This window comes from Pungitius pungitius, chromosome 13, assembly GCF_949316345.1.
Source record: "Pungitius pungitius chromosome 13, fPunPun2.1, whole genome shotgun sequence".
NCBI classification, from domain to species: Eukaryota; Metazoa; Chordata; class Actinopteri; order Perciformes; family Gasterosteidae; genus Pungitius; species Pungitius pungitius.
In genome coordinates, this window is record NC_084912.1 from 12,317,307 (window position 1) to 12,330,022 (window position 12,716).

Here is a 12,716-nt window from a genome sequence, read left to right on the forward strand (position 1 = left end):
AAAACATCATCAATTAAGTTGTTAAGACTCGGTGGATATGAGCAGTCTCGCCACAAAACAAGCCGTAGCATCTTTCCTAGTCTGTGCAGGGTTTCTCTGGATTGAACAGTGGTTGAGTAATTGCTGCGTGATCAAGAGAGAAGGTTTATAAAAACAGTTCACTACGAAACGCAACAAAGGCACCGTCATCAACATCAATCTGTTCCTCCATGAGATGTTTAAATAATCATGTGTCAGGAAAAGACAGCTCCAAAAGGAGCCTGTCATCTGGATAATTAATCAACCTTTGTATTTAAAAACACATTCAGGACATTTTCATGTGCAACATTGTTCTTTTACCAAAAGAAAAAAAAAAAAAAATAGAAGTCAGCAGATTCAACATGTTGGCAATTCAGTCTTACACGTGAAAGTACTACTTCATACTCAAATCAAACATGAACACTGTGCCCCATTCTCTGATAATATCCACCACCAGCATTTCTTTTACACAAAGGTGGATGCTACATTATGAGAAGAAAAAAAATAATCCATAACAAGTTTTGAAAGTCTGAACATGAACATAAATTAATAGAATAACTAAAAAAGCTTCTAAAGCGAGAGTTTTTGGTCTCAATATAAACAGATATACTGCACCTGAGTTTGTGACCCATTCAGCAACTTTTGTACAATAATTTCATGTGTACTCACAATAAAATGTATTAAGAATGAGAGGATTTAAATAGTGCATATAGAGACTCTCCGATGCACAAGGGAGTATTCTGTTAAATCGCAATGTAAAAGAAAAATGTAAAAAAAACAGCTGCATTTGGCCCCTCTTCTGCTGTAAGACATGGGTGTTAGTCTGCGTTGTGTGTTTACAGGTCTGCTGTGGCATGGACACCCAGGCCTCGTTTTGACACTGTGAAATGAAGGCGTCAAGGGTCATTTCAGTCCGTCGCATCACCGAGGTCAGGACAAGACGGATATTTCAGTCGTGAGAACTTCAGACAGAGGTTGTCCCCCACCTCGTTCATATGGTGCAGAACCTGAGGACAAAAAGGCACCGTGTCAGATTGTGTGCGCCGTACGAAATGTCGTAATGTCGCTAGGTGTGCGAGTGTACCTGGTTCAGCATGTCTCTGGTGTGCGATGCAGACAGACAGAAGCGAGCTCGGGCCTCTGTGATCGGAGTGGCTGGAAAGCCGACTACCACTACACCAATCTTCCTCTCCAGCATTTCTCGAGCAAAAGCCCTACGTTTGAAACGAGATCATTAACTTTATTTACATCATCAACAACGAGTGACAAAGGAAAAAAAGAAAAATGAATTACACTTTTACATTGACAAAGTTTTGAGCCAGATTAACTCGGTATTATGGAACTCTATCAATTGAAATTGCTTCATTCAGATTTTCTGAATGTCACATTTATCATCACCGATGCTAAACATCTAGCACTATGATTGCTACTTCTTTTCATTCCTTAGTTATTAAACTTCATTACAACACGCTATTCACGCCTGGCAGCGTGCAAACACCAGTGAAATTGGATCGAGAACGAAATGAGGCAGAAAATGAAAATCAACTGTTGCCTTGCGACTAGAAAGAATATCCTACATTTCTTACATTTTAAGTGATCACACACACCGCCTCAGAATACAATGGGCCTGAAAATGGTGAAGTGAATCAGCCCAGCTGATGCATGTGTGCAGTGTAGCACTGTGTACAGATACTAGTGCAGAGCATCAAACACCAGCACATTTAACATCAATTACAATATACTGTATGTTGAATGGACAATTGCAAGCCAAACAAATAGGGGCCAAGTAGATTTGATAGAAGCTGCACAGACATCCCTTTCATACAGTTGCTATGAAATACCTAAGAAATGCACTTTAGTGTTGTTACAAGAGAAAAGTGGTTGGACGGTTGAAAAACTCATAACATTATTAACTCATTCATGAAAATTGAGCAATGTTAAAAAAATGAGCTGCTGTTTAGGGCAAATTTCTGTGTGGGATTGGCCTTTTCATGGCAGTTAGTAGTGATTTGCATTGAAAGACACTTTATGCCCCGATTGATTGCACCGGAGAGGCTGGAAGAAACCTGTGTCGTAGCTAATCACCACCTGATGTTTCCTCTAAAAGGGGCTACACTCAGTCTTCACTAACACGGTCAACGGATTCATCTGGCGTGTGTATAAAGGCAGCCATCCAAACCACTTGAAGAAATTGATTGTGACAACGAGGGATGGCAACGTTGATACGTATTGTCCCGCATTAAGTCCATGCTCAATGACCACCCGATAGCAGAGGTTTTGTGTGGGAGTTTAAGTGTACTTACACCACTTTGCCAGGCATGTAAAGCAGGATTGGTACCACGGGTGAGTCATCATTGCCGTAGATGATGAAGCCCATCTCCTTCAACCTGGCCCTGAAGTATCTGGTGTTCTCTGCCAGTTGGCGGACCCGTCTAATGCCTACGGGTTGAAAAACAAGCACACCACGAAATAAGCCCGAGGAAAACACTGACTCACTGTTTTGTTTTTTTTGAGTGCAGATTTCTCCCGTCTCCTGCGGGGAGGGACATCACTCGTGCGCTGTAGCTCATGTAGTGCCACCCCTCCCAGAGTCCTGCACCTCCATCTGGGCCGTTCCAGCCTGCACTATGAACTCGCTCATGATTACAACTCCGCTGCGGCAGCAGATGGTTCAGTTTTGTCCGCCTGACGGCATGGCGAATGCACTCGCACGGTGCCAGAATGAGAGTTTGCAAATTGGCCACGATGAATTTCGCACAAAATGAGTTGCTGCTGCTGGAGCGCAGCCACGACTGCAACGGAATGCAAATAATGCTCAAGTATCACCTGTATTTCAGATAAATGTATTAAGAGAACAAATCTAAGAGAGCAGAGGCGGCCGGCAACGCTAACCCCCCCCCCAAATGATGCGAATCGCTGGGTAGCCTGGTACTCAGTGGAGGAATACGTGTTTGGCACGGCTCAGCCTTGGAACACAGCTTTGTTTCCCTCTGCTTACCTGGAACAGATTGGCAGTTCTTTCATGGGGGTGTAAGAGAGCACTTTAAATCCCCTTATCTCAGCAGAGAAAGAGAAGGAGGGGGGGGGGGGGAACATTCGCCAAAAAGCACGGGCCCCATTTTATAAGTTGTTTCTCTCTGCTAGATAGAGTGCAAGGAGGTCAAAAACCTGCTGCCAGACTCTGAAATCCTTTGAGTGGGTGAGAATGTGCGGATGTAGCCGCCTGTCAGGGTTTTTCCCCGTTTCAGCGCTCCAGTTGGCTTTAAAGTGCGAAATTCAACATGAACGAGGAAGATGAGGGGGGGGGCGCAGAGGAGCACAGGGAAAAAAGGTATGAAAACTCATCAGGTATATAAAGTGTGTGTGACGTTTCTTCTTGCTTTTACAGTGTTGCGATGGAGGTTGGAGCCGATGTTTTATTAGACTGCAATGTTTGCAGTGTTCCCTGCCCTCTGACAGACAGGACAAGACTCATTTTTTCCACAACAGGTATTTCGCTGAGGTGCGTCAGATGCAAAGCATGTCTGGTTCAGAGCCAGATGAGAAAGTTCCCCATCTCTGCATGAAACTGCGATACTCCTCAACTGTGAAACACCAGGCTTTGGCCCCGAGAAGGATTAACCCTTTTCTGCACCTTGTGCCAGACATGTTGTGTGTTTATTGTCTTGCATGTCTGCATTCACACCAAATCGTGTTTTCCGGCAATTTTCTGAGGGTCGCGCGGCAGAGCTTCCCCTAATGGCTCATTAAAACGAAGCGACTGCAGAACAATCAGTAGCCTTTTTTTCCCCACTCATTGTACAGTTGCACAGCTGTGGATTATTAGTTATGTAATTTGCCACTGTGGATTATTCTGTTCAAACCTTTTGCTGCTCATTGTCCCCACCGCTGTAGGATAAACGTTCAAATGAACGAGAGGGCGTGAGAGGATGAACCTACTCCGAGTTCTGTCGGTAGTTACCGTCTCAACCATTACATGTATTAAATCTATTCCCACTAGTTTGTACCAGAACAACAACAACAACAACTACAATTAAAGCTGCAAGCAGCGATGAACGGGCCTTCGCCTTTTCTCGCACGTCGGGGTGGGGCGGCGGTCGGCCGGGCTCGCGGGTCAAAAAAGACTAAAGAGACTAAACAAATCACTCTCGGGGCTGCCATTCAAACCTGCATCTGCGGCCTCGCGAACGGAATCCACCGACGCCGGGCTGTTGCCCCGCTGCAAAAGACCTGCGGAGTAATCGTTACGGGTCTCGGGCACGATGACCACAATAAGTATCACAGCAACACTTGTCTCGTTCTCCAGTTTGCGTCTGTATAATTGATTCAACACATATACACATCCAGTGCATTTTTCTTGTTCTGTATATCTTAGATATCATAAATGCAGTCTCATTTAAGGTTAATTCACAGAAATATCCACCTGTAATTACCTTAGCTGTTATTACGGCCTACTATAGTTCCCATTGACCAACTACATAAGGGATATTTCCACACCATATTGACTATGATAAACGTATACAACTCTTATTCACATATGGACATTGCACTTTAGAATGTATATTCATTAACTCAGCATGTACCAAACCATATTGTCATGTAAAAAAACCAAAACATGACCAAACATGACTAAATAAATCACTGCCCTTGCATACTGAACAAATATTGCATTCTGGATTCATTTTAAGTCACATGAGGAGTCTTGTGCATGCCAAGAATCAAACCCTGGTTTACTGCGCCAGGGGCCAACGCTCTGCAGATGACCTATATGGTCCAATACAATTTCACAATCGAAACGTCACTCAAATAGGATTGGTGCCTCTCTTGCAAAAATACAGCGAATTTTAATACTTAAATGAGAGCTAAAGGAGAAAATAAACGCAGTAGGTCACATAAGTTCTGTCGGATGTTCAAGTTGCCCAGAAGGATGAGCGGCGAGCTGTCATCTGGAAGTTGTAACTCTTCCATTCGTTGTAGAAGTAAATAACTTCTTCTCTGGAAGGATCATTTTCCGCTGTGGTCCAGTCGACTTGGGTCTTTGCCACGATTGCCCGCGGTGAAGCCCACCTGTGCCGTGTGGTGGAAGAAAAAAAGAAGGCCAAATTATTACATCCATCGACAGTCACACGATATGGAATGCTGTTGTACGAATGCGGGAAGAAGTCTTTTACAATTATGCAGACAGAACAAAATATACATAAAGAAATGCTTTCCCACCTCGCTGGAGTTGAAAGCCACGTGTCCCATGTGCCATTCCCAGTGATGTCCTCAGACTGGTGGCATGACTTTGCACGGGCCATCTGAAAATATTTGAGCACCAACGTGTATTATCAGAATACGATTATGGCTGTCAACAGATTATAGACAATTGACTAGTTAATCACACGTTTTGAAAACATTTATCTTGATTACAATATTTTTTTCTCTTATATTAACTGTTTACAGTTTAGTAATTTGTTGTTTCAACTCCATAATGAGCTTGACGTGTGTATATTATTTCTTTGGAATGAGGGGCATATTAATCATATCATTTAATGTTAGATTCATGCTCATTGTGAAGGCAATAAATATATAACATATTGAAAAGCATTGAAGACGCACAATACATTACGTGTCATTTAGCTGCGCCCGGCTGCACGCTGCGGGCAGATTATAGACAATGAAGTTAAACAACAAAGTAGTTAAGTTAGCTGCTGTGAGCACGGTTCTACTCATAGTGTGTAAATAAAGTGATTCAATCGGGCCAAGTTATTTAGGGCACACGGAAACGTAAACAAAGTGGCGTTAATAGCGTGAAGAGGTGTCTTTTGACGCTGTAAAGCTACCGTAGTTAGCTTAGCTAAAAGACGTATGCTGGGTAAGACTGGAGAACGCACAAGGAAAACGTAATCACTCACCGTCAAAAGCGTTTCCACTTCGTTGAGTACATGTGGACGTAAGCATCGGTGTGTAGTTAGCAAGCTGGCTGACTGGCTGGCCCGTCCGGCAATCGCTAGCTCCTCTCTCTAGCCCAGTTAGCTGTCCGTGCCGTCGAGCAGATATAACAAGCCCTTAAACAAAACGTACCTCACTGGCTGCACACATCCAAGAGGGAATGAGAACACTTTGCTTACATCCACATAGTAGTAATAGTTCCTGAAGTATAGGTGTGTAGTTAGCAGTTTAAAATACGGAGCGGTGATACTGTGCCGGTTCAACACAAACCCGGAATCCAGTGGCGTACATGCGCAGACTACGTGCGCACAGCCGCGCACGTAGTCTGCGCATGTCCGTCAACCAAGAATAGGGAATTCTGGGTGATGAAGTTCTTTAACTTAAAATTTCCCCGTAACATCTATTTACATCACCAAACGTGTTTGCATCTCCACCCGTATGTTGCAGAATACGTGTATTTAAATCCAGATGTAAATATATTGAACTGTCCGTGTTATTTGTCTAGGTTAGATATGTCAAACCCGCGACACGCTGCAGAACGGCTGCGCCGTGAGCCAGCTGTCCTGCATCAGCCTTACCTTCTTCTGTCAGCTGTATGCGCGGCCACGGAGCAGTTTCTGGCCTTAAACTGAAACGAGTTTGACATACCTGCTCTTAAGTGTACAAAGTCCATAACCTCAGCAAGGAGAGTAAACTGAATCATTTTGTCCGTTAGATCAGCCGGACACACGTTTAAAAAAAGAAGAAAAAAAAATAATTTCGTCGGGAGTCGATCCCACGACCATAGCGTCGGGGGGCCAACACCTTACTCACTGAGCTATTCTTCCAGATGGATTTTAGAATTCGAAAAGTCATTGAAATAGGATTGGTCACTCTCCGCCAAAAATACAGGTAATATTCACACTATAAAAATTATAACTGCCTTCCTGTTTGTTTTAGAGAAAATTCCTCAGAGACTTTTTTAAGTCTCCCTTTAATACATTTGGTAAAAAATCAGCGGACTTGTCAGTCAAACAGGGTGCGGGCGGGGCGTCGTCAAAATCTTCCAGGGGGCGCAATGGAGGCAATTTTTCACTTTTGATCCAAAACTGCACATCAGGTCTGTAAAGGTCATCACGTAGGATACTCACAGAGGTTTTCAAGAGTTTTGGAGTGTGCCGAGGCTCAGAAGATGTGCTTGAACTTTCATGCGAATATGGCGACGTCACAGCCACAAAGTTGGTCCAAAACTCCCAATTCTCACTGTGAGCCATCGTCACAGTCTTACGTCTTATATTCCCAGATTTGAAGTTGATGAGATTAAAGGGCTAGGAAATGGACATGTAAATGTACAAACTTTGCATTGACCTAAGCCAATAGGTGGCGCTATACTTTTTCGAAAATCACTGCATGGCATTACTTAAAGGCCTACACAAGCATCATGAATATACATTTATAGCCAGAAATATCAATGTTCCTTGGAGTTATACCATTTTACATTTTGGAAAAAAATCTTCAAAAATTGTCCAAACTGCACGCAAGCTCACGCCCAGGTAGTTTTATGAAAACTCTTGATTTTAATAACTTTTGACCCCAAGGGTGTCAGGAACCAGTTGCCAGATTTTGAAATGGATCGGATTTAAACTCTCGGAGGAGTTTGTTCGTTTGTAAATGCAAAAATTGAAGGAAATGGCCAAAAATACACAGAATCACCACAGCGCCCCCTAATGTTCAAATATTCTGGGAAAATTTGGGGATGTTCTAGGACTCATTGTGAACATGTCCTCAAAATTTGGTGAAAATGACGGTTAGAAAAAAAAAAAGTTATAGGCCTTTGAATTTTCAGGACACAAACCTACAAACTTCATTGGTCCATAACTTTATTGAAAAATGAGATATCAACATTCTTTCGATAACTTTTGATCGCATCAAGCCAACGATCATTTTGCCGAAGATTTCGTAAGAATCGGACCAAGCGTCTGGGAGGAGTTCGCAAAAACGTGTTTTTCACAAAATTCAAAATGGCGGCCATAAAACGGTAGGCGCATTTGCATACCATAATTTTTTTTGTGTACAGCACATCCAAGAGAACTTGTGTGAAAAGGTTTCAAGTCGATCGGTAAAAGTAAAAAAAAAAATTAACATTGCGGCCACTTTGGGGGGCGCTAGAGAGATCTTTTTTTTCTCCTCTAATTGCGGGACCCCAATCATACGTCAATTTTGCGCACTTCTGATGCGCGTGCAAAAATTCAAGAGTTTTTGAACATGATGAAGTCCCCGAAAGTGCGTTCGAAGTGGCGAAATAATAAAAAGAAGAAGAAGAATTCTTGCAATTTCAATAGGGCTTTCGCCCGACTTGCAGTCGGCTCAGGCCCTAATAACTCTGGCAGTACTCAACTGGTCTGGTAATGACTACTCCCCAACGTCTGATGCCATTCATGCAGTAACTTTTCAGGAGGTACAGTGTTCCTCACAACACACATATGAAAATAATTTCCTCCATGCTAAGGTCACGTGTGCTCAGGGACTCTGTGCCCCCCCCCCCGTTTCTACCACTACAGACCCCCATAATTGCAAACACATTTTCCTGACTGAGCAGCTGTTTGTCCTTCCCTGCAGGACTGGACTTTTTACAAAACTTTACATAGATAACATCCTCTGGGTTTGGTTTGCTGTGGGTTCCACTAAACTTATATTAAAAAATGTGTAACATTTTTTGCAAAGGCAGACATAATCACCTGTGTAAATAACATCAGGTTATCACCAACAGAAGAAGACGTTTCACTGCGGTTGAGCCGAGATGAGCTCAGACACCCACCTTCTGTGCTGCCGTCGGTTCCCATGATGCACTTCATGGCACGTATGATCTGCTCTGTGACAGGAGGGGACATGGCCGCAGCATATACTGCACTGTGGGAATGGCCTCGGAGGTAGTCCACCAGGTCCTGCAACGCGGGGTACAGTGACACGCAGACAATCAGCAGAGATACTAGACAGTGTGTTCAGTATGTCACAAAAGAAAAAACACACATATATACAAAAGCCAACTGTGTTTGCTGACATTATCTCTTTCAGGTCTTTTAAATAAATAGAATAGGGTGGCACTACGAGAGCGAGCACATGTGTAGTCTACACCAGAGAATCAAGTCACCGTCCTGGCCATTAAGGCGACCTGCAATGACTCTCCCATTCAAGAAGGAACCACGGCTACAATAAGCCACAATGACGAGTGCCAGGGTTATTTTCCCTAATGTCAGCAGGAGATTCACTCTGCGAGTGCTTGTCGAGAGTAGAGCGGAGCTTCAGGAATCCCATTCGGTCGCGGGAGCACGTGCGCGTAAGCGGTCTGAGGTTGGGAGCGGGGCCCAGAGCTGGGAAGAGGTGCTGCTCGGTGGCCAGCGGGTGCAGGGTGATGACACGTAGCCGGAGAAGCTGTCTGGCCACCATTTCCACTCCCCGCCATCTGTCCCCACACACACGCGCGGGGAGGGGAAGGGATTTTTGGGGGGGCCGGGGGAATGCTCAAATGTAGGATAAGAACCTTTAAACAACCCAACATCTGTTTTCGTTTTAGGCAGGGGATTTTGAGCGCTTTAGGGCCCTCGCAGGATTTTGCCTCGACCAAGATAAACCAGTTAAGGGAACATGTCCGAAATCCATCTCACGTCTGCGGCGTGGACTGACAGCTCAGAGTGTTTCCTCAGCCACAAGGTGGCCGCATTACCGATGTGGCGATACACAATCCCACAATGTAGGAGTGGTGCCAGAACGGGGCACACGCTTCACCGGATGAGTTTAATAACCGACACTCATTGCAATCTAAGTATTGAGTAAAAGCTCGATGAATTAAAGTTTCCTACGTGCAAGGTTGTAGTGAATTAAAAAGGAGCTCTGAGGGTATTTATTTTTGGTACGCTCATAAAATAGCTTAATAACATCTTTTCCAGAACACATCTGTTTTTTTTGTCGGTCAACCCGGCAACAACAAATGCATCAAATCTTAACGCTTTTTCGCTCTCTTTCCTGCCCGCTTTCTTTCCGGACTTTACTACAGCCAGCTGTCAAACCAGGCAGAGCGTTCTTACTTCAAACATCATCACGCTTGTTAAAAGTCGTCCTGTTAAATCTGGAGCGCAGTTCCGACGGCCGCCACAAGAAGGGGCTGGCCCTCTGCCAGCCTTACCTTCTTATTATGGGAGAGCAGGGCCCAGCCAGCATCAGGCGAGAGAATACCTAATTCAAGCAGCATGGCGGTTTCCTCTGTTGCTTTCTAATCAACTGCCATGTTGATTAGTATGTACTAAAGTCTACTTTTTAATAGAGTAAAAAAGGAATTAAAAAAAAAGCCTGCAGCCACAGCCTGGGGAACATTTGTTGGACATGGGAGTGCTGCGAGAGAGAGAGGGTGTGATGGAGTGTGTATGCTTGAAATCAGACCTGGGTGAAAGAATATTTGAAAATACTTTGCATGGCGGGTTTTCCCTGCTTTGGAGCCATTTGGGTTAATGCTGCAAATGCCAACAGACAATGGTTGACCGGGTGTTTAAACAATGTCAAGAAAGTATCAGAAGTTGAGTTCAGTTATTTTGTATAAGATTGTATAAGAATGGCATTTTGCTGGATGCTGTCGGAAGGGTTTCTGTGCGATTTAACCCACCTTCACGCTGTATATTAAAATATATCCTGATCTTTTTGGGGGTCCACAAGGACTATTTTTGCATAGCATCTCCACTAGTTTCTGCCTGAATGGAAACAGTGAGGATGTTTTATGTCTCCCATGTTGTTGTACATTTCCTTATGTTTTCATTCATGCTATCTAATGAAACCTGAAAACATCTGACAATGCACGAGTAGGCCAACCTGTATAATACATAAAAAAGATGTAAACGGCAAGACTAAGACAAAAATATGAAAAAAAATGTTGAAAAGGCACTATATTGATATTGACTATAAAATAAGAGGAAAATAAAGTTGAATAAAAAAAAGCTAAAACAGACGTTCAAACACTTCAGTTACCTTCTTGCCTGCGATATAGCCTCCAGCAGCCCCAAAGCTCTTGGTGAAGGTGCCCATCATCACATCCACATCTGATGGGTTCAGATTGAACAGCTCGGTCACTCCCCTCCCCGACGGCCCCACTGCCCCGATGCTGTGGGCCTCGTCCACGTACAGATAGGCTTTATACTTCTTCTTCAGGGCGATGATCTCAGGAAGTCGCACCACTGAGCCCTCCATGCTAATCACACGAGAATCACACAAGCAAAGTTACAAAGGAAAAACATGTGCACATTTCATCAATTATAATCCGCACTCTTAAAAGGGATTGGGCTTAAAAGGGGAAGAATCTGACCCCAGCCTCACTTATTCCACTGCACAGCATCTGTACATCTGTAAATGCATATTACAGAATTTGAGAATCTTCCAAGAATCTGTCTGCTGGACTCTTTCACTTTACTCCCACCTCTCTCCCATCTCTTCCTCCCGTCTGCTGCAAGCCTTTTAAGGCTACAAGCAGACAGCATCGGTGAGAGCAGGGCTGAAGAAAACAGAGCAATCCCAGACCTTCTATCCTAGCTTTGCCTGAGATGACACAAGACAGTGTTTCACCAGGGTCACAGTGGACATCAAAGGCAGGGCCGGGATATAGCTAAGCATGCCTACTCTCTATCGGAGCCTTTTGATGTAACAGGGAGGCGATATATGGAGCCTTAGTTCTCGTCGCGCTGTACCGAAAGGTTTCTCGAACTCCTGACGTTAGACATCATTGCCCGATAAAGCCGCTCCAATTACACACAATTAAGTCTTCACTCAAATTAGCATGACTGTTGTGAAACTAATGGTTATGTTGATGGCAGGTGATGGTCGTGTTCATTTGATTAGGAATGTCATAAAACCATTAAATAAACATCTCAGTTGACAGACTTTGTAAAATAAATGATTGCTTAAAGCACGATGAACATGTTGTGTTTTAGTTCAAAAGGGATGAAATGAGGCTATAAAGAGGGAAGAAAGGAAAAAGAACATGGCGGTTGGAGCTGGGGGTGTAGCCAAGTCAATCTCCGCGGCTCCATTTGGCCTTGATTTGGAGCTAATGAGCAGATGGAGAGGGTCACTAAGACTCAGGATAGCTCACTGCCGGGAGAGACACAGGATACCTTTCTCTTCTCTCTAGTAATGAAACGGTGCCCAACCTCAGACAACACAAACAGTCTATTATTCAACGGTAGGAAAGCAGTTGAAAAAGAGACCATTATAGGCACTGCTAAACACTGGTTGAAAGTTAAAGCTCTCTTTAGGCCTCACAGTGCACAACTCTGCTGGTGACCACATGGAAGCCTATACTTACAAAGAATACAGCTGCACTTACCAATGATACGGGTCTGTGAGCGTGACTGGTCTACTGTGTGTGAGTGTGGTTGTGTGTTCTTTAACCTATAGATGCCTTCCACCATGATGAGGATCTTCTTCCACGGTCTGTGAGTCCGTGGCTGCCCTGAGCAAACTGCCTCTTTCAGCATTTTCTCCAGACTGTGCATGTCTTAAAAAAATAAAAAAACACAAACAGAGACACAGGCAGAAGTTAAAATTTAGCATGATATGTTAAATGATCCGTAGGCTCCCATTCAACTGAACACTTAAGCTGTAACAGGTGCAGTGTACAGGGTGAGGACTGTAATCAGATCCAAGGACCAACTAAAATGATATCAAATATAAATTTCCTCAGGGCAGGGCCGTTTACAGAGTACACTTTGTATTATTTTATCTGCATGGAACACCTTTCACAC

At 43.9% G+C, this 12,716-nt stretch overlaps 1 protein-coding gene and 1 long non-coding RNA gene across 2 annotated transcripts in view; both read right to left on the minus strand.

Annotated features, from left to right (window-relative positions):
* The window catches only part of sptlc3 (serine palmitoyltransferase, long chain base subunit 3), a 22,692-nt gene continuing 9,976 nt past the window's right edge, over nt 1–12,716 (minus strand). The window contains exons 7-12 of the mRNA XM_037466443.2: nt 12,364–12,469; nt 10,948–11,167; nt 8,750–8,876; nt 2,322–2,457; nt 1,103–1,232; nt 1–1,025 (exon numbers count right to left, since the gene is read on the minus strand). Coding sequence (XP_037322340.1) covers nt 927–1,025; nt 1,103–1,232; nt 2,322–2,457; nt 8,750–8,876; nt 10,948–11,167; nt 12,364–12,469 — 818 coding nt within the window. The 3' untranslated portion in view covers nt 1–926. The remainder of the gene's footprint in view (nt 1,026–1,102; nt 1,233–2,321; nt 2,458–8,749; nt 8,877–10,947; nt 11,168–12,363; nt 12,470–12,716) is intronic.
* On the minus strand, nt 4,115–6,234 carry LOC134135256 (uncharacterized). Its single transcript, XR_009957219.1, has 3 exons — nt 5,916–6,234; nt 5,236–5,318; nt 4,115–5,085 (listed from the first exon to the last, which is right to left on the minus strand). It is a non-coding gene; the product is annotated as an uncharacterized LOC134135256 (long non-coding RNA).